The 21792-nt window shown below is 44.8% G+C and overlaps 1 protein-coding gene across 3 annotated transcripts; it reads right to left on the bottom strand.

The window, feature by feature from the left end:
• Nucleotides 1–914: 914 nt before the first annotated feature.
• On the bottom strand, nucleotides 915–20946 carry LOC139559822 (phosphatidylinositol 4-phosphate 5-kinase type-1 gamma-like). 3 transcript variants are annotated; one of them, XR_011671830.1, is made up of 19 exons: nucleotides 20481–20946; nucleotides 14101–14138; nucleotides 13797–13892; nucleotides 13378–13508; nucleotides 12969–13086; nucleotides 11405–11557; nucleotides 10085–10384; nucleotides 9459–9658; nucleotides 9180–9263; nucleotides 9020–9068; nucleotides 8312–8396; nucleotides 7982–8140; nucleotides 7655–7784; nucleotides 5578–5613; nucleotides 5387–5470; nucleotides 4649–5162; nucleotides 4492–4532; nucleotides 3329–3412; nucleotides 915–3224 (listed from the first exon to the last, which is right to left on the bottom strand). XR_011671830.1 is itself a non-coding variant. In XM_071376190.1 (18 exons), exons 1-18 carry the CDS (start codon nucleotides 20596–20598, stop codon nucleotides 3222–3224), a joined length of 2382 nt encoding a protein of 793 aa, XP_071232291.1. In that variant the 5' UTR covers nucleotides 20599–20945; the 3' UTR covers nucleotides 915–3221. The 3 variants fall into 3 exon arrangements, 1 of the variants encoding a protein (XP_071232291.1); XR_011671829.1 differs by having other exon boundaries at nucleotides 4498–4532; XM_071376190.1 differs by lacking the exon at nucleotides 4492–4532 and having other exon boundaries at nucleotides 20481–20945.
• Nucleotides 20947–21792: the final 846 nt, after the last annotated feature.

Raw genomic sequence — 21792 nt, 5'->3', positions numbered from 1 at the left:
ACAAGTGCTCTGAGGCAGGTGTTTGATTACAAGCGTTTTCAAGTGAAACATTAATAATGATGGTTTTGGGAAACAGCTCAGGGTTTTAATGATGCTCCTACGAAGGGTCTAACGATTAATTTAGCCTTTAGATGCTTTTGGGAAACCGTGTCCTGGTTGGTATTCGGACATGATTACTAAGTTTAGATAGCTGAATAGACTCTTAAAAATTGTTAGCCAGCATGGCTAATTGAGTGACAGTCAGTGACGAGAAAAACTGTGGATGTACAACCAAATGTGGAAATTGCTCCTTGTCTACTATTCTAACTCTCAACAGTAAGTCGAGACCCTGAACTCCCCCCAAAACACAATATTGTTTGGTGGGTCCCCAAGCGGCCCCTAAGTGACCGCTTATGTTTCTTATGCCTGGAGTCGTCCCTGAATATAGTACCTCTATGGGTCAGATTCGTCAAGTATTTGCAACCCTGTGCAAATAAATAAATATCAGACATTATTTTCCATAACAAGTTCAAAGGAACGTCTTAAGGATCCGCCCTCTTTTTTTCAATTTTCACCTAAAATGACTTACCCAAATCAAACTGCCTGTAGTTCAGGACATGAAGCAAGGATATACATATTCTTAGTACCATTTGAAAGGAAACTCTTTGAAGTTTGTGGAAATGTGAGAGTAATATAGGAGAATAAAACACAATAGATCTGGTAAAAGATAATACAAAAGAAAAAAACAACCGTTTAAAAAAAAAGAATTGTACCATCATCTTTGAAATGCAAGAGAAAGGCCATAATGTATTATTCCAGCCCAGGCGCAATTCAGATGTTGGCCACTAGATGGAAGCAGTGTATGTGAAAGGTTTTAGACTGATCCATTGAACCATTGTATTTCTGTTCGAAATTTTGTATCAAGACTGCCCAAATGTGCCTAGTTGGTTTATTAATAACTTTTCAAGTTCAACATTGTGCACTCTCCTCAAACAATAGCATGGTATTCTTTCACTGTAATAGCTACTGAAAATTGGACAGTGCAGTTAGATTACCAAGAATTTAAGCTGTCTGCTAATATCAGATATGTCTATGTCCTGGGAAATGTTCTTCTACTTAAAACCTCATGCTAATCGCATTAGCCTACGTTAGCTCAACCGTCCCATGGGGGACCCACCGATCCTGTTAAGTGAGAGATTTAATTTAATAATTCTTACACAAGATATTATTTAATTTTTACTCAGTGAAGATAAGCTCTAACTCCTTGTCAAAACACTTTACACACAGCCATTGATTTGACTTCAAGGGTTACACTTTTTGGGGGATTGATGATGAAGTCGTACAAGTACAGTATCATTGACAATTTATATATATTTTCTTTGTGTTTTGTTTCAGTTCAATTGTGTTTTTTCCTTTGTCTGGTTGCCACAGTGGGCCAGATAACATACAGATTGCACCTTAGAAGGATGGACATTGATTAAATGTTACAGTAATGTTTATAGCCTTTAAAGTTCCCTGGACTGGAACAATTTTGTAATCTTTTTTTACCCTTGATGTTTTATATTATTGACCAGGACAAAGTGCAATATCCTCTTTTCCTCGCCAACCCTTTGGCTCTTTGTCACCCACGCACACACACCATTTACAATTCACAAAATATATTTTTTTCTTCTTAGATGCTGAAGAATGACATTATAGAACTACTGAGGAGTGCATGGACCTCATATAATTTAGTATTTAAACAATAATGATAATCATATTATTATTTTTTAAAGTTACGCTGAAGTTCAACACACTGTGTCGGTCCTGTGCGCCTCAGTCGCTTGCAACTCCGAGGGTGGTGGGTTTGATTCCCGCTGGCGCCACCCATCAGTAAAAATGCATGCATGACTGTAAATCGCTTAGGATTAAAGCGTCTGCTAAATGGCATATATTACTATATTGTATATTACACCTACCCTGGCCCATTTGATCAAAATGAATTTAAAAAAGGAAACTGATCAGGGGAATATTTCTCAGTAAACAATAATAACACACTTATATGATCTTATATCACATTTGTTCAGTATATCTATATAAAACAATTACATTCCCCAGCAATAGAGGAAACAAATAATTCAACAAATAAATCAACTGAACCAACACTTCCACTTGACCCCCCCCCCCCCCCCCCCTTTCTAGCTCTGACTCTGCTGATAGCTCCTTCATTGAGGAAAAGTGTCCTTACTAGGCATATGATATGCGATTGTCCCACCTAGCTGTCTTAACATGAATGCACTAACTAACTGGAAGTTGCTCTGGATAAGAGCATCTGCTAAATTACTCAAATGTAACATTTCAATGTAAAACAATGACAGAGATATGGTTTCAAAAAAACATTTACAAAATGATAGTTTTAGAGCGCTAGTAATGAAATCAAATGCTCAGGTTTTCATGACCATTGTGAAGACGTCAGTGTGCCCTGTGAGAACACGGAGCCCAGCACAACTCCAGACAGAAATGTTCACGATTCTTTAACACAACTTACATTATTGATCGAGCTGAATATGAAACCATCACCATCAGACCAGTGAACGCTACAAAACATTAGAAACTGAGAAAAAAGGTTTTGCTGCATAAAAAGACAAAACTCTCCAACATTTAACCATAGGAGTCCAAAACCTGACCGTGACAATATAACACATGATATTCAATTCATGATATTACAGCACAGTTAACAAAAGACAAGCACCAGTAACAAAAGACAAGCACAGGTAACAAAAGACAAATATCATTCTTAACACAACAAGACCAACTAAAGTACTGTACGATAGTCTCTCTGGGCAGCCTTAGCTGATGTTTGGAAAGGGTTGCAATATGGTTTTATTCAAAATACTCCCATTGAAGATTATGCATAATTTCATGTTTATGAGTTGATTTTGCGGCAAAGGGAACATTATTGTTGCATACTTATATAGGACAACGTTAGGGTGTGTGAGTGTGAAGACGTGTGTGTTAGCGTGCGTGTGTGTTAGGAAGGTGTTTGCCAAAGCAGAGAAATAACATTTTATTAAGTTTTCCCACAGAATCCTTCTCCCTCCATGTGGGTAAAACAAGCCTTCACATGCAGATTGGGCCACAAGGGTTACACAATGCCGTAGAAGCTTCATAGAGCTTCATGAAGCTTCGTAAAGCCTCACAGCTTCTGTCTGTAGTCTTCGATCCTCTCAAGTGATTCGCTAACATTGGAGACTCCACTCAACTTACTGTTGAGAAAAAGAAAGAGACATTTGAGAGAGAGGGCGAGTTAGAGTTAGGGTATGAGTGAAGGAAACTTCTCTGTAGGGGTATTGACAAAGTGCACACTTACTGTCTCGCTCTCCCCGTCAGAGCCAGGTCTGGACTCTGAGCCGTAGTGCAGAGGAGAGTACACCCAGCTCCTGTCCTCCTGATTCTGTTGTTACACCACCCAACCAGCAGGGGCAGCAGACACACAGGTCAGCATACGCAGAAACCGGAGGAAGAGAGAGAAAAGCACATTTAGGGAGGAACACCTTCCACAAGTCCTAAATAACTCCTCTAACCCTATGTTGGGTATTAATTGTTTAGTTGTTTTGCCATTTTTCTCACACTTGTCCAATCTTTTCCGATCTAAAGTGCCTAAGGGGCTATGTTAGGGGGCGATTTGAGATGGGTTCTAGAAGCTCAGAATCAGGGGAAGGAAGCCGACACCAGTCTACACCACTTTACATTACACTACGACTGACTATGGCTCGTGCAACCAGCAGCCGTGACTTACATTGCAGCTAGAGCTTGAGTTGAGCTTCTTACGACCCAGAATTGGGGAGTACACCCAATACCTCCCATCAGCATACTGATAATACACGTACACGTGCATACACAAAGACACACAGACACACATGTAAGGACAGGGGGGGGAGGGGTAGATGAAGAGAAATGGAAAAGGAAGTAAGAGAAAAAGAGGGAGAACGGAGAGAGCAAGAGAGACAGAGACACATAAAGAGAGAGAGAGAGACAGAGACACATAAAGAGAGAGAGAGAGAGACAGAAGGATGTTGTGACAACATGGGTGGGGTGGGACAGTGGAGAGAGAGAGGAAGAAGAGAGTGAAAATGAGGAGAAGAATGGAATAATACACATTCAAAATGGATGAGGACAGAACATAATGTTGAATGAACCACCAGGCCAGATTGCTGTTGACAACCCATGGCTGGGGGATTTATAAGAAGGAATCACATGACTGGATTAATATGGATCAGCCAGGCATGAGCAACACACATGCCACAAGCCAACATGCAATCCACACGACACAACACAAAAGAGACTTTTAGCACTGTATACTGTTCTCTCTCCCAGTTGCTATTTCAGCAGAATGTTTGTTATCAGGCATGTGGTGTCTCAGGATTCAATCCAACCTCTTTATTGCAGGGAGAGTAACCAACATTGCCACATGCTTTCAAGCCACACTTTGTGATTAATGATCAATGATCGATGACAGCAAACTACACACACCCTCACCCTCATAGATCAACCACGCTGTCCTTACTGCCCAACTGTAAGAAATCCAAAACCCCAGTAAACCACAAGAGCTTCAGAGCTACACTCACACGCTGAAGACTGTTACACACATACACACACACACACACACACACGCGCGCGCGCGACTTACAAAGTAGATGTCTGAGACTGGAACCTCCCCCTCCAGTGAGTTGTGGCTGACGGACGAGGTGACAGACAGATGATTGGACGAAAAGCGTTCTGCTGTCACCTGGGGGCTCGGAGGGAGAGAGGAGGGAGGGGTGCTTGGCAGGAGGGGGGAAGAATGGGGGGAGGAGGAGGGAAGGGTGGAGGCGGGAGTGGTGGAAGAGGGAGAGTTGGAGGCTGGAGGGACTGCAGAGGGTGGAAGGGTGGAGGCGATGTGAGCTGATGATTGATTGGTGGAGAAAGGACGAGTGGAAGAAGAAGGGAGAGTGGAGTTAGAGTGAGGGGCAGAGGAGGAAGGGACTGAGGGAGGAAGGGAACGAGGGAGAGTGGAGGCTGGTGGGACTGAGCAGGGAGGAGTGGAGGATGGAGGGGCGGAGGAGGGAGGAGGGGTTGAAGGAGGTGTAGAGGAAGCAGCTGTGGTCTGTGTGATGACTTCCTCCTCTGTTACTTTAGAGTCCTGAAGGTTCTCTGGAACCACACTGTGACAGAGATAGAAACACTGCTGTCAGACAGGTGATAATGTGTGTGTGTGTGTGTGTGGGGGGGGGGGTTCTTGTGTATGTTCGTATGTGTGTGTGAGTGTGAGTGTGAGTGTGAGTGTGAGTGTGTGTGTGTGTGTGTGTGTGTGTGTGTGTGTGTGTGTGTGTGTGTGTGTGTGTGTGTGTGTGTGTGCGTGCGTGCGTGCGTGCGTGTGTGTGTGTACCTGGTTGTAGGTTCCCTCTTCACCTCTACAGCCACAGTGATGGTCTGCTCGTGCACCGCCACTACTTCCTGCTGTGGCCTGAAACTACATGGGACAGCACAGGAAGTGACATCGGACCATCAATTACAGTCAGAATGGTCAGATGACAAGAGATGTGTTAGATTGAAAGGGTACGAAATAAGACTGCTTACCTCCCCTCACGGTCCCGTGGAGAGTGGGTTGGCCTCCTGTGGGGTAGAACAGGGACAGATGAGTGTGTATCTGTAGGAGCGTGTGTGTGTTAGAGGGCCGATGATGATACCGATATTTTAGGCCAATATTTAATATAATAAAATGTGAACATTTTGATGATAACATTTCCCAGAGACAGCCATGTATGCATTAATGCATCAATTGTAAAATCAAACAGCTAGCTAACACTACATATGAAAGGGTTAGTTATCATAATCTTTGCTAACAGGTCACATAGCCATCTGCTTAGCTAGCTTGCTTATTGCATGAATGTCCGGGCACCTCGACACAAGCATTATTATTAGTGAATTAGTGAATTAACTCAACTAATTCATTCAAGTTTGCAGACAACACAACAGTGGTAGGCATGATAATCAACAAAGACGAGACAGCCTACAGGGAGGAGATGAGGGCCCTGGTGGAGTGGTGCCAGGAAAAAAAACACTCCCTCAAAGTCAACAAAATGAAGGAGCTGATCGTGGACTTCAGGAGACAGCAGAGGGAGCACACCCCCATCCACATCGATGGGGGCCACAGCTGAAAAGGTGAAAAGCTTCAAGTTCCTGGTTGTACACATCACTGACAATGTGACTGATGTCTTGAGATGTTGCTTCAATATATCCACATAATTTTCCCTCCTCATGATGCCATCCTGCAGCAAAGCACCCCCACAACATGATGCTGCCACCCCCGTGCTTCACGGTTGTGATGGTGTTCCTCGGCTTGCAAGCATCCCCCTTTATCCTCCAAACATAATGATGGTCATCATGGCCAAAAAGTTATATTTTTGTTTCATCAGACCAGAGGACATTTCTCCAAAAAGTACAATCTTTGTCCCCATGTGCAGTTGCAAACCGTAGTCTGGCTTTTTTATGGCGGTTTTGGAGCAGTGGCTTCTTCCTTGCTGTCGATACAGGACTTGTTTTACTGTGAATATAGATACTTTTGTACCTGTTTCCTCCAGCATCTTCACAAGGTCCTTTGCTGTTGTTCAGGATTGATTTGCACTTTTTGCACCAAAGTACGTTAATATCTAGGAGATAGAACGTGTCTCCTTCCTGACCGGTATGATGGCTGCGTGGTCCCATGGTGTTTATACTTGCGTACTATTGTTTGTACAGATGAACGTGGTACCTTCAGGCTTTTGGAAATTGCTCCCAAGGATGAACCAGACTTGTCGAGGTCTACAATTTTATTTCCGAGGTCTTGGCTGATGTATTTTGATTTTCCCATGATGTCAAGCAAAGAGGCACTGAGTTTGAAGGTTGGCCTTGAAATACATCCACAGGTACACCTCCAATTGACTCAAATTATGTCAATTAGCCTAACAGAAGCTTCTAAAGCCATGACATAATTTTCTGGAATTTTCCAAGCTGTTTAAAGGCACAGTCAACTTAGTGTAACAGTTTAACTTTAGTTCGTCCCCTCGCCCCGACCCTGGCGCGAACCAGGGACCCTCTGCACACATCAACAACAGTCACCCACGAAGCATCGTTACCCATCGCTCCACAAAAGCTGCGGCCCTTGCAGAGCAAGGGGAACCACTACTTCAAGGTTTCAAAGCGAGTGACGTCACCGAGTGAAACGCTATTAGCGCGCACCACCGCTAACTAGCTAGCCATTTCACATCGGTTACACTAGTGTATGTGAAACTTCTGACCCACTGGAATTGTGATACTGTGAATTATAAGTGAAATAATCTGTCTGTAAACAATTGTTGGGAAAATTACTTGTGTCATGCACAACGTAGATGTCCTAACCAACTTGCCAAAACTATAGTTTGTTAACAAGAAATTTGTGGAGTGGATGAAAAACGAGTTTTAATGACTCCAACCTAAGTGTATGTAAACTTCCGACTTCAACTGTATGTGTATGCGACCAATAAAATACAATTCAATTTGATTTAATATTTGCAACAGGAGTTTGATTTTGGCCACTGTGTCAATTCACTTACTTCTAAATACTGCACCTTCCCGTTAGAGAATGAGCTAGCTTGCTGCTGCTGCGGTCGTTCTCTAGTATTGTGTGTGTGTGTACCTGAAGCGTGGGTGTTCTGGTGTATCAAAGGGTGTGGTAGGGAGAGAGTTGTTTGAAGAGAGAGTGGTAGCGATGGATGCTGTGGTCGCATCCTCAAAAGACGGAGGAGTATGGGGATGCTCTCTCAGACCTGAGAGGAGAGAAGAGAGAAATGATTGTGATAGAGTATTAGTAATCTACCACCACAGCATGACACTTCACCTAAATAGCCGTGTGGGGAAAAAGCTAATGGTCCTCAAATGCTTGTCGGCCATTTTGGCTCATACAGGAGAGACAGTTTCCTTAGGTCAGCCTCTGTATAGATATGGAGTGTGGTAACCGTCTTACCGTCCTCCTCCAGCAGAGGGAAGCCACGAGCCCCTCTGAGGTGCAGGTCTTCGTTCTCCTGGTTCTCCTCTCTCTCTACGGAAAGCTGTGTTTGGACACTGTTTTTGGGTGCGGGCAGAGCCCCCCCCCGCCCTCTCTTGGAGGGAGAAGACCTCAGGGCTGGATGGGAGGAGAGGCAAGAAAAAGAGGGTGGAGATGGATGAGAGAGAAAAGAGAAAGCAGTCAAGAGGTAAACTCAATGAATCGATTACTCAATCTCGATATGTAGATTGTGAGCTGAAATATCAAATAAAACAGTTGTTGCATGTCGTGTAATGTGTTCCTACTCACAGCAGCTCTTTCTAAAGACGGTGGTGCTGCAGAACTTGTAGAACCTGTCTGCATAGAAACTGGGCCTGTGGACAGACACTGTGTCCTGAGAGAGATAGAGAGAAGGGGAAACCATCTCAGCAAACAAACCATCAAACACATCTGCACAGTCAGGCATAGGGAATTATTGAAATGGGAGAGTTAGTCCATGTCACCTTTTCAAACGTCTAGTCTAAAATAATAACCTACTAGCCATTCTCAGTACCAGACTAACGTTCCATCCATAGGTTACTCCTTATAGGTTTAAGGACACGTTTTCTGTCTATATGCTGTTGACTGTCTGTGTTGAATTATGCAGCTATAAGTAGAGCAGCTCGTCACCGGGCCTGTGTAAGCCTAGGAAAGGTGCCGAAGTCTGAGGACTAGACTGCAGGTTGGCATTTATTGTCAGAAATCTTGCCCTGGAGGCACCTCTGTAGAGTAGTCACCAGCTGGCACAGCCACAATGTCATAAAATCCGATTTTAAACCTAACCCTAACCTTAACCACACTGCTTACCCTAATGCCTTAAATTAAGAAAAGAAAAGCTCATTTTTGTTTTTATGATTTTTTTTTCTTCTCGATATAGACAATTTTGACTTTGCAGCTGGCCCATCTAACAGAAATCGCTCAGTTCTGCCTCCAAGGTAAGACTCATGACAATAAACGACAACCTGCAACTGGACTCACCCCGTCACTGATCAGAGACTTCCACGAGTGCTCCAGTTTCTTGATTAGCCTGCAGGATAAGAAAAATAACTCAGTAATTCATACATCATTAAATTAGTACTGGTCCTTTTGATTAGCAGGACATCAGTAGTAACTCAATGAGTGATTTGGTGGAATTGACCTGTAGGACTGCAGGATGTCGATGATTCCAATAAAGAGAAGGAGTTGTTCTCCTTTACCATCCACAGCAGGAATACCACCCATCCTGGAGAGAGAGAGAGAGAATCTCATTTAGTGGGAGAGGACTCCAAGACACTGAGTGTGTGTGTGTGTGTGGTGTGTGTGTGTGTGTGTGTGTGTGTGTGTGTGTGTGTGTGTGTGTGTGTGTGTGTGTGTGTGTGTGTGTGTGTGTGTCTCTGTGTGTACATGCATGCCTGTGTGTGTTAGCTCGGTAACTCACGTAGCATCGTGGTCTAATGTGTCTCTACAAGCCTTCCCTCCCTGTATAGACTCCATGGCAGTGGAGTAGAGGGCTCTCTGGGCCTGAGGCTTCTTTTCATCGCCCCCTGCTGGTGAGCCCTGGGACTCTCTCACAGCCATGCCCAGGTTATGGACCCCCAGCAGTAGACTGTAGTCCATGATCTTAAAGCTCTCTAGCACCTGGAGTACCACAGACAGAGAATGAAGGTCAGAATGAATGATCGGAGGATCTACCAGACAGCACAGACACACAGGTCATAATGGCTTTCATCCTCCCCTTCCTTCCACGTCTAATCTCTCCTCCTCTCTAAGCCAGTCTCTCTTTTGGCTTTTCGCCTGTAAGCCCATCCTAAACCACCCTACTCTCCTTCCCCTCTCCTCCCTCCCTCCCCTTCTCCTCCCCTCCTCCCTTTCTCACCAGACAGGGAGGGTCTTGACCAAAGCTCTGTATGTATTATCCCCCCACCCTCTCCTCATATCCCTGCACCTCATCCTCTCCTCCCTCTCTCACCAGACAGGGAGGGTCTTGACCAAAGCTCTGTATGTATTATCCCCCCCCACCCTCTCCTCATATCCCTGCTCCTCATCCTCTCCTCCCTCTCTCACCAGACAGTCTCTCTGTAGGGTCTTTAGCAGGGCGCTGTATGTATCCTGATCCAGGGTCAGTCCTTCCGGTACATCTGATATAAAGTCCAGATCTTTAAAGGTGGGATTCGATTTCTCCCTCTCTTTCTTCGACGCACGCCGTTTATACGTGGAGCCCTTCAGGTCGAACTTGAGGTGCATGCGTACGGCGCGCGGCAACACATTGTTCATGGCCACGATACGGATGTTTTTACCCCCAGACTGGACGCAGTAGAGACCAAAGAACTTAGGAAGCAGGGTCCTCGGGTTCTGATTCAGATTCTAGAGAGAGGAGGAGGGGAAGAGGGGAGAAGAGGAAGGAGGAGACTGAGAAAAATATAATTCTGTGCCTATTGTAGTGTTCTTTACATGCAACAATGGGAAATTATATGGTGCCATCATATTGAGTATATAAGAATATTTTTAAGATAAATACACAACGCAGAGGAGGAGAGGACGAGAGGACTAGAGTTAACGATCAATAGGAGTTGGTTTTCAGTTCAACATCTGTTTAGAATCTGTTGAATGTCACTCCTGAACTCAGAGCTACGTGTGCCACGTTTTCATTGGTCTGTATATTGAGTCGGGAGCAGGATACTTGTTATTTGGCCATTGGCCAAGTTGTACTACAAGGACATCTGATTGGTCAACCCCAGGCTAGGGTGGGGGGTTATAAATGGCATCCAGGGAGAAAAGCTGAGGACAGGGGAGACTGAACATCTACCTCCCAGCATAACATCATGATTTGTCCTTCTCAAATAAACCTATTTTTCTCCCCTTGATTTGCTTTGGAGTTTGTGATATTGAAGAATTACATCAATTGCTAACAATCCAGTGGATTTTAGATATGTCAGTTCGACTAGTTAAATATTTCCCCTTAAAATATTTGTAGAACTAATAAATGCCTGGGAAATTAATGTTCATTAAGCCATACATTGATACAAAAACAAGAATACTGTACAAAAGCTTTATTGATTAACTTGCTATACGTTATAAAAACGTTATTATAATAACATTTAGAAGGCATGCCTTTGCAGATTCTGCCTGCAGTGACCCTGACTCCCGGCTCCATTCCAAGACACCTGACAGACGTGAGTCGGTTGGACATAAAACCTCTGGCCGTGTGTCTACTAAGACGTGTGCGCTTAAGGCGTGTGACGTTTCTTTGTGATGTGCTTAGCCCACGGCAGTCCCGACTGGTGTCATAGCTGAACATAGGTTAACCCCAGGGGCTAAGATGTGACCATCACACACGCACACACACATTAATTGGAATGAAGGAGGGGCTTGTGACATACTGACCATGTAGTATCCAGGAAGTAGTTTCTGCAGAAACTCCGCCTCCTTGGCATTGACTGTTTTGATGATGAACTCGTCGTCCCTGGTTACGTAGAATATGGAGCCGCTGGCACCGGGATTGGACAGCTCGATTAGGGGCTCATTACATAGAGAGTACTGAAGAGAAAGCACATATATACACACAGGATACATCAGTGGGCCGTAGAGATAACATATAAAATGGCACCAACACTGGAGAGGTTCACATAGGGCACTTTATAGGGTGCTTTAGATGGTCTTTCATTAGACACTATATAGGGTGCTTTAGATGGTCCTTCATTAGACACTTTATAGGGTGCTTTAGATGGTCCTTCATTAGACACTATATAGGGTGCTTTAGATGGTCCTTCATTAGACACTTTATAGGGTGCTTTAGATGGTTCTTCATTAGACACTTTATAGGGTGCTTTAGATGGTCCTTCATTAGACACTATATAGGGTGCTTTAGATGGTTCTTCATTAGACACTTTATAGGGTGCTTTAGATGGTCCTTCATTAGACACTATATAGGGTGCTTTAGATGGTCCTTCATTAGACACTATATAGGGTGCTTTAGATGGTCATTCATTAGACACTTTATAGGGTGCTTTAGATGGTCCTTCATTAGACACTATATAGGGTGCTTTAGATGGTCCTTCATTAGACACTATATAGGGTGCTTTAGATGGTCCTTCATTAGACACTATATAGGGTGCTTTAGATGGTCCTTCATTAGACACTATATAGGGTGCTTTAGATGGTCCTTCATTAGACACTATATAGGGTGCTTTAGATGGTCCTTCATTAGACACTTTATAGGGTGCTTTAGATGGTCCTTCATTAGACACTTTATAGGGTTTCTACAGCTCCCTGAAGTGGAGTCTGGAAGGCCAGATAAACACAGGGGCATGAACAGGCTTAAGGGGAGAGATTGAAGATCCTCTGTCTCTACACACTGAAGATAATTACATACCCACGCACTCTCTCTTTTTCTGAGAACAACTAAGAATGTCGCGGAATGGATTCCTCATGCTGGATTAATACAGTGAGTCAAATATTCTATTTTCCTGCAATTGTGATACCACGCATGTACATAGAAACCCATAGAAACAGACACTCCAACTTTGTTTCTGAGTTGGCCTAGACTATAACGGAGTGTCTACTGTTATCAGCTTGGAGCTTTACAAAGAACGTCTTAGTACGCTAATCTCCATCTGGTGCAGGTAGTGTGAGGTTATTGGAGTGACTGTGTGTGTGCATGTGCACGTCTTTACAGTATGTGTGTCAGGGTGCATGTGTGTCCGCCTGTGTGTTAATCAATCTGTGCATATCTCTCCTGCTCTTAACTGACTTGCCTAGTTAAATCAAGGTCCAAATTAAATATGCATTCCAGTGTGTGTGGCCAGGGGCATATGGGAGCATATGCTTCCTTGAAAAATCCAAATGATGTCATGTTGCGCAAATGATCACCTGATGTAGGATACTACATTTAACCTAGATATTAACAGGACTGATCTGTAGTGTTTTTACTATGGTTACTGTCTCTCACCAGGTAGTCATCGGGTCGGATCCCAAACAGCTCTCTGAAGTAGCGGAAAGCCACTGGGGCGTAGGTCTTAAACCTGAAGTCTGGGTAGTGGTGTGCAGGAGTCAGGTTACTACCCTCACTGGTGAGAAGAGGGAGAGAATACGGGAGTGGGTGGGAGCCAGAAAGAGAGAAAGACAGGAGGGAGAACGGGGCATCGTACTAGAGAGCACTTCACATTGGAGGTGTTTTAAGTGTCTATGCACACACACACACACACACACACACACACACACACACACACACACACACACACACACACACACACACACACACACACACACACACACACACACACACACACAACCCCCCCCCCCCCCCCCCCTCCCCATTTAAAAACACATCTGCCATCCATACACAATCAGAAACACACCTGGGGAAGAAAATGCTCTCCACCACATAGAAGTCCTGCATGAGGACATCTCTCTCTGGCTTGGAGCTCAGGTTGCCCACCGTGTAGCCGATGCCCAGCTGGATGGCACCTTTCAGGGCAGAGGACGTGGTCTGTAGGGCACAGGCAGTCAGGTTACAAACCCCAAGTCACTTAAATAGAGCCATGAAGACGAATATGAGGGGAGGAAGAGGATGAAAGGAGGACAAGTGAGATAGGAGAAGTAAAAGAAGTACAGAAAGGTCAGGGGAAAGTGAAAGGAAGAAAACAGAGAGGTAAGACAAGAAGAGAGGGAAAACAGGTATAAAACGAAGGAGAGAGCAGAAAGAGAAGAGAAGAAGAATGGGAAGATGAGGGAGGAAGGAGAGAAAGGGATGCAGAAGAGGAAAGGAGTAGTGTACCTTTTTGTACGTGGTCTCTCCAGAGGCGTCTACTCTCCTGTGGCCAATCTTCTTCTCCTGACCTGGGCCTAGACCCTGAGCTGTGGGGGACGGCATCTGAGGGAGAAAAGGGGGGACTCGTTTTATTTGTGGGTTACTTACACGGCAGTGCACGCTTTACTGCATAAAACATGTCATTTTAGGTATATGTAGTGTGTGTGTGTGTGTGTGTGTGTGTGTGTGTGTGTGTGTGTGTGTGTGTGTGTGTGTGTGTGTGTGTGTGTGTGTGTGTGTGTGTGTGTGTGTGTGTGTAACTAGCCCTCACCTCGCTAGTTATTGTAGACCTCCTAGGACCAGCGTCTTCTGTTGAATAACAGAGAAGACAGAAGGAGAGAACATCAATGCATGACTTAGGCCTGTTAGATACATGCAGGAACCAGGGAAAATGGTTCCAGTACAAAGTATGCACCTGCTATTGCCAGCAGTGTACTAAAAGACTGAAACCAAAGCTACACACATCAGTGTTCATGCACTGTATCTACACGACTATTAAAAGGTGTATTCCCTCTGGAAAGTATCAGTGGCGTAGTGAAGATGGCCCAACTGGAGCTTGTCTACTATCACCATGTTGGACACACACACACACGGACCTATCCATCAAATGCCTTACGCTGCGCTTGGATTCTTTACACCTGGTTCTAGGCTCAAATAGCCTTACAGGCGTAGAAATACAATGCAGCAGAGTGTAGTTAACTAACACTGATGCCCAGAATTAAAATGACAAATTCAATCAGGATATCCACTGGTAGTAGATGAAGGCTAATCCTTCATGGATATGTACACAAGCACTGCCAGACACAACCCAGGAAACAATTCTGCTTCTACATGTATTCATATCTTTAACACCCTGAGTATGCGTAAACATATCTACCCTGAAGACTTTTGAACGTCTCACCCAACTCTTTGTCACTCAAGCCTGAACGTGAAACGGTACTCCAGTTAGAGCCACCAAAAACACCCAAAAATACCAAAACACCCCAAAACTCAGACCTGACGGTAGTTGGTGTCCGCGGTTGATGTAGATATAATCTATCTCTAGAGCAGCTCTGTCCTGGGAAGGTGACTCTTTAGGATCGACGGGCTCTCTAATCTGAACTCCCTGTCATTGGTTGACACCACCACCGTCTCCCAGGAGACCGGATGCCCTGAGCAGTGAGCGGCCAATCAGAGTGCAGGATTAAGAGGGGTGCCAGCCGTCGGAACAGCCAGAGCCAGGAAGTTGGCCCGTGAAAAGAAAGAGAGAGACTTACAGATGAGTGAGAGAGAAGGACAGAGAGACACACACACCAGAGACGAAACAATGGGACACACTAGAGCCGACCCAATCTCGTTAGTCATCGACCTAAAGGTCTAGCAATGACACTGGGCTAATGACCTTCAGACTACAGATCAGCTTCTGGAAGGTCGTCTTGCTAGCAGGGTCTTTTTGGCAGGACTTTGCCAGTCACGCAGAGTTCTAATTCATAATTATATATGCAGAACATTCAGAAAGATAGAACACACAGACTCAAACCCAGACGGAACGCTCAGACAGACAAAACACTCAACAGAACACTGAGAAAGACAGAACACTCGGACACGAAACATGTACGGGACACTGAAGGGGAAAAAAACACTCAAGACGGAACACTCAGACAGACATAACTCTCAGAACGATCCCGAGACAGAAAACGGAGAAAGAGCACACGGACGGAACTGACGGAAAGCTCAGATGGAGGAGCACTCGGATGGAACACAAACAGAATCGAACACTCGAACGAAACCTTCAGAATCGAACACTCAGGTAGCAAGGTAACTCTGTGCTGTAGGATTGAGGCCAGTCATAATACGCTGAGGAGCTGTCCTCAAAGGACAACTATTACTACACAGTACACTACTAGTGTATCAGAGTCAACATAGTCTCGCGTTGCCATGCTTCCAAGTCTCCTTCCTCACTCGGTTATTCAGGAGCAAAGTGAGAAATGTGGGTCAGTGCCTAAGACACTGGCATCCTTATACGCTCAACGGTTCTTTTGTGCAATATAGACTGAAAAGAGGTTTCAGATCATACAATGACTGATTGGGTTTCCAGAGGTATCTACATTTCCAGGGACTGCGTTGGAATTTGTAGGCATTAGACTGTTTGGCGTGTGGGTTTTATGGTATAAAGAGGATTAGGCCTCTCACTGGCCAGCTCAGAAGACGGCTGACTGATGACGAGTGTTATTGAGACGTAAACAAGAGATGCGTAGGACTGTTTTTTTTAAAAATTTATTTTATTTTTTATTTCACCTTTATTTAACCAGGTAGGCTAGTTGAGAACAAGTTCTCATTTACAACTGCGACCTGGCCAAGATAAAGCATAGCAGTGTGAACAGACAACAACACAGAGTTATACATGGAGTAAACAATAAACAAGTCAATAACACAGTAGGAAAAAATATATATATATAATAAAATTAGTCTATATACATTGTGTGCAAAATGCATGAGGAGGTAGGCAATAAATAGGCCATAGGAGCGAATAATTACAATTTAGCAGATTAACACTGGAGTGATAAGTCATCAGATGATCATGTGCAAGTAGAGATACTGGTGTGCAAAAGAGCAGAAAAGTAAATAAATAAAAACAGTAAGGGGATGAGGTAGGTAAATTGGGTGGGCTGTTTACAGATGGACTATGTACAGCTGCAACGATCGGTTAGCTGCTCAGATAGCAGATGTTTAAAGTTGGTGAGGGAAATAAAAGTCTCCAACTTCAGCGATTTTTGCAATTCGTTCCATTCACAGGCAGCAGAGAACTGGAAGGAAAGGCAGCCAAATGAGGTGTTGGCTTTTGGGATGATCAGTGAGAAATATACCTGATGGAGCGCGTGCTACGGGTGGGTGTTGTTATCGTGACCAGTGAACTGAGATAAGGCGGAGCTTTACCTAGCATGGACTTATAGATGACCTGGAGCCAGTGGGTCTGGCGACGAATATGTAGCGAGGGCCAGCCGACTAGAGCATACAGGTCGCAGTGGTGGGTGGTATAAGGTGTTTTAGTAACAAAACGAATGGCACTATGATAAACTGCATCTAGTTTACTGAGTAGAGTATTGGAAGCTATTTTGTAGATGACATCGCCGAAGTCGAGGATCGGTAGGATAGTCAGTTTTACTAGGGTAGGTTTGGCGGCGTGAGTGAAGGAGGCTTTGTTGCGAAATAGAAAGCCGATTCTTGATTTGATTTTGGATTGGAGATGTTTAATATGAGTCTGGAAGGAGAGTTTACAGTCTAGCCAGACACCTAGGTCCACATATTCTAGGTCGGAACCGTCCAGGGTGGTGATGCTAGTCGGGCGGGCGGGTGCAGGCAGCGAACGGTTGAAAAACATGCATTTGGTTTTACTAGCGTTTAAGAGCAGTTGGAGGCCACGGAAGGAGTGTTGTATGGCATTGAAGCTCGTTTGGAGGTTAGTTAACACAGTGTCCAAGGAAGGGCCAGAAGTATACAGAATGGTGTCGTCTGCGTAGAGGTGGGTCAGGGAATCGTCTAATAGCACAACACTGCCGGACTAGGGGATAGAGCTGTTACATGCAAGCGTGCACACACGCGCACGAAGCACGCGATGCTGTACACACAAGTGTGCTCACAGGCACACACACATCCCCCATTTCCAACGTAGGCGATTTGAGACAATTCCCTCCCGCTTGAGCAGGTGCAGTTTTGGGCTGGTGCCAACACTTAGTAAGAGAAATCAGACTGCTCAGATAGCAATGTAAACTGAGTATACACAACCTTAAAAACACCTGCTCTTTCCATTACAGACTGACCAGGTGAATCCAGGTGAAAGCTCTGATGCCTTTTTGGTGTCACTTGTTAAATCCACTTCAATTAGTGTAGATTAAGGGGAGGAGACAGGTAAAAGAAGGATATTTAATCCTTGAGACAATTGAGACATGCATTGTGTGTGTGCAATTCAGAGGGTGAATGGGAAAGACAAAATATTTAAGTGCCTTTGAACGGGGTGTGTTAGTAGGTGCCAGCCGCACCGGTTTGTGTCAAGAACTGCAATGCTGCTGGGGTTTTCCACGCTCAACAGTTTCCTGTGTGTATCAAGAATGGTCCAGCACCCAAAGGACATCCAGACAACTTGACACAACTGTGGGAAGCATTGGAGTTAACATGGGCCAGCATCCCTGTGGAACGCTTTCAACATTTTGTAAAGTCCAAGCCCCAACGAATGGAGGCTGTTCTGAGGGCTGTTCTGTAGGCTGTTCTGAGGGCTGTTCTGAGGGCTGTTCTGTGGGCTGTTCTGAGGGCTGTTCTGGGGGCTGTTCTGTGGGCTGTTCTGTGGGCTGTTCTGAGGGCTGTTCTGTGGGCTGTTCTGAGGGCTGTTCTGTGGGCTGTTCTGAGGGCTGTTCTGAGGGCTGTTCTGAGGGCTGTTCTGTGGGCTGTTCTGAGGGCTGTTCTGAGGGCTGTTCTGTGGGCTGTTCTGTGAGCTGTTCTGTGGGCTGTTCTGAGGGCTGTTCTGTGTGCTGTTCTGTGGGCTGTTCTGTGGGCTGTTCTGTGGGCTGTTCTGTGGGCTGTTCTGTGGGCTGTTCTGTGAGCTGTTCTGTGGGCTGTTCTGAGGGCTGTTCTGAGGGCTGTTCTGTGTGCTGTTCTGTGGGCTGTTCTGTGAGCTGTTCTGTGGGCTGTTCTGTGGGCTGTTCTGAGGGCTGTTCTGAGGACTGTTCTGAGGGCTGTTCTGAGGGCAAAGGGGTGGGAGGGTTTATAGCGAGAGAAAAGAGGAGAGAAAGAGAAAAGCGACTAAAAATAGAAGAGAAAGCGAAAGAGGAGAGAGAGTGAGAGAGGAAGAGAGAGGGGCTAGAGGTCTGCTGGATGAGGATTGTACCAGATGCCAGTCTCTAGCGCCATCACTAGTCTAAGTGCTGCTGATAAGCAGATTACAGCAGATAATGGTCTGCTACTGTGTGTGTGTGCGTGTGTGTGCGTGTGTGTGTGTGTGTGTGCGTTGGGGGAGTTGCTGCTTCTCTACAGATGGGAAACTGTAAAAATACAATAGGGAAATGACTGCAAGAAGAGCTGCTAAGAAAATTATGTTGTACAAATCAAATGTATGTGTCAACTATGAACACAAATACCCCTGTTGCCCATTCAATTCCCATGTACTCCGTGTGCAATAGGGAATCTGCCATGGTATTGAGATTCATTCACTGCTACTCCGTACTGTTCATTCCGTCATACTTGGTTTGAAAAGGGAGAAAAGCACAAGTGTGTGTATGTGCAGTGTTCAACTCTGCTTGAACAGCTTCACGGAGAGGAAGCACAGAAGACGGAGTAGAGCTTGATGGTTTGGACCATCAATCTGTAATACATACATAGTGCTTCCAGTTCATCTCGGACTCTTGTCTTATCATCTTTAAATAAAGACTGGTTACATTATACTGCTGTTATACCAGAGTAATAGCAGTGGAACTATGCAATAGTCTATTGTGACAGAAACAAAATTGAGTAGCTGGCCAGCGCATGTGAGAGATTTGGTTCTGGGTTCTGTAATAGACACCCTGTTACAGACTAGAATACAATGCAGGACCAAGACAGTTTTCTGTTCGTCCATTACAATTGCGCTTCCGCTTACATACATATCTGGTACAAGGTGTTCTTCCTATATTCAAGGCTACCTAGGATTATTGTAATATTGGCTAAACTGTTGCGCTGTTGCCCATACACTCTATATAGTCTGTTCTCCTGGTCATTCAGTGTACACTCTGGTAAAGCAGAGGCAGAGAGGCTCAGGGCATTTTTGTTCATTTATAATTCAACGCCACGTATTACGTTTCTATCTGCTTCCTGGTGTTTCATCTTTAATTGTAACACTTTTATGTGACAAAGACATTGGCCTAGTTTGATCTCTAAAGGGAATCAGTTGTACTACTGAATGCATCCAACTGAAATGTGTCTTCCGCATTTAGCCCAACCCCTCTGAATCAGAGAGGTGAGGCGGGCTGCGTTAATCGACATCCCACAATTAAATAAGACAGTGAAGATGACGATCAAAGAATCATATAGATAGTCTGTTACACACACAGTCACACAGACAGACAGACAGACACTCTCTCACTCTCTGCAAATCACTAACAATCATGAGCTTGACGGTGGAGGCCCGATTCCCTCTCCTTTTGATAGAAAATGACCGTGATCTGATGCCACAGACTGGCAGACATGACCTTTAATTGGGTTCCGGCCGGAACGAGACAGTTTGTCTTGACCTGTTTCACATAGTCAGGCCCTGGACATTGCCTCCCAACTAATGCATGCTGTACATTTTAATCAGGACCAGGTCAGCTTCTGTATGCTCAATGTCTGCATTAATTAATTAGGCTTTTGCTTTTGGTGGTTGCTGGCAGCTTGTCCTGGTCTTTAGAAATAGCAGGATGACCATCTTGGTTAGTTATAAGCCTATTTCCATAAATAATTTCTTAGGTCTGGAAACTGACAGATAATTTAGTCTACTGAGACAAACCATAATTGACAGCTGGACCAAAACCTGAATGAACCCTTATATTCACCGTTGAACGGTGACAGCGCTCTCCTGACAGGTTTAGCTCATCTGAACAATCTCTCATGCAAATGTATTTAGTCAATTAAACTAGTCTCGTAATAAAGCACAGCCATACGAACCCATGTCTCCAGAATCCAGCTTGAGAGAGAGGCCGGCCGTATCCATCTGGTCCGATCTACCCGCCCCCGATGTGGGCATGCCTCCCCCGGCCTCCCCCGCTGTCGCAGTCTCATCCATTTACAATTCCAGGATAAGCGTCGCGATATAATGTCCTTTGTTGATGCAAGGGAAAATGCGAAATGTAGCCTACAGGACACTCTGACATCACGTTGAATAGACTAAATACGTGGCCTCATCGACATTTCTTCAACACCAGTCTTATTTTCATCCTGGTAATTGTACGCCCATTAATACAAACAATCGCCTATTGGTGATGCCTTGTCGGATATACTACCGCTATAACCTAGGCAACTGCTCGTCTCGCGCATTATAAACCTAGCAGCGTTGCATGACAGCCGCGGCTGCGTCATTCACGTAGGAGAGTCTGTCAAGCATGTCATTGGAGCATCCTTCTCTCTCTCTCTCCTCTTGCGGTTGACATGCTCATGTAGAATGACAGAAATCCAGTCTATGCGAAATCAACTCGTAATTTCATTGGGCATGTTTGTCCACTAAATGGTGTCGGGATGGGTAGCCTACTGAGGAGCAAAAAGGATTTCCGTTCCAAAATGGATAATGAAGATACATTCTGTTACACACAGAGTAAAGATATTGCAGCAACACTGTCATAGAATAGCTCTTTCGTTATAGCACGTAACTGTCATTATTGAGTTGGATAATACGTGTGTGCTGTAATGTAGCTTACAATTGCAGACCGTAAACCCACACAATGTCAGTAGCTTTCAGTTTATTCTTCATTCCATCAAATGCAATTACAATAAACACCTTCGGATTGTCATACAATAACACTGGTACATAAAGGTGTGTCCAAAAGTACAGTTAGAGCAGGGACTGTTCATTTCAGTGCTCTGGGGAGGTAGTAATTCTCATCTTTGTTGGGGTGGGTTTTGACAAGGGGTTTCAGTTCAGTGTGTTAGCAGCTGCATCAGTTGTGTGTGTGTTAGGGACGCGCATCTTTCCCCTTCAAGAAGATTCGATACATATCTAGATACATGGGCTCCGATACGATACAGGAACGATAGTTAAAAAATATTCGGTGCAACTCGGTTTGATTAGAGAACGAAACGATGCGATGCAACATTTGTTGCATAACACGTTCATTGTCCATTCATCTGCTGCTGATGGAGCTCATGGGCTGGGCCTCTCTGAGGTGGATCTGTCTGAGCTGACTTCTTGTATCACCACCCCCTTTCCCGCAGCAACCAGTGATCCGGGTCAATAGCATCAATGTAACAGTTTTTCTTCCGTCCC

Source organism: Salvelinus alpinus, chromosome 30 (genome assembly GCF_045679555.1).
Source record: "Salvelinus alpinus chromosome 30, SLU_Salpinus.1, whole genome shotgun sequence".
NCBI lineage: Eukaryota > Metazoa > Chordata > Actinopteri > Salmoniformes > Salmonidae > Salvelinus > Salvelinus alpinus.
Note: the sequence above shows the minus strand (reverse complement) of the source record. Positions and strands in the feature narration are given on the sequence as shown.

What these genes read in the sequence shown, in the direction of transcription:
- LOC139559822 (XM_071376190.1), bottom strand. Translation starts at nt 20,598, where the DNA reads ATGGATGAGACTGCGACAGCGGGGGAGGCCGGGGGAGGCATGCCCACA. An exon ending in CGTCTTTAGAAAGAGCTGCT is followed by an intron (nt 8,141 to 8,311) that starts GTGAGTAGGAAC and finishes CCTCCCATCCAG; the next exon opens with CCCTGAGGTCTTCTCCCTCC. An exon ending in CCCTCTGCTGGAGGAGGACG is followed by an intron (nt 7,785 to 7,981) that starts GTAAGACGGTTA and finishes CTCTCCTCTCAG; the next exon opens with GTCTGAGAGAGCATCCCCAT.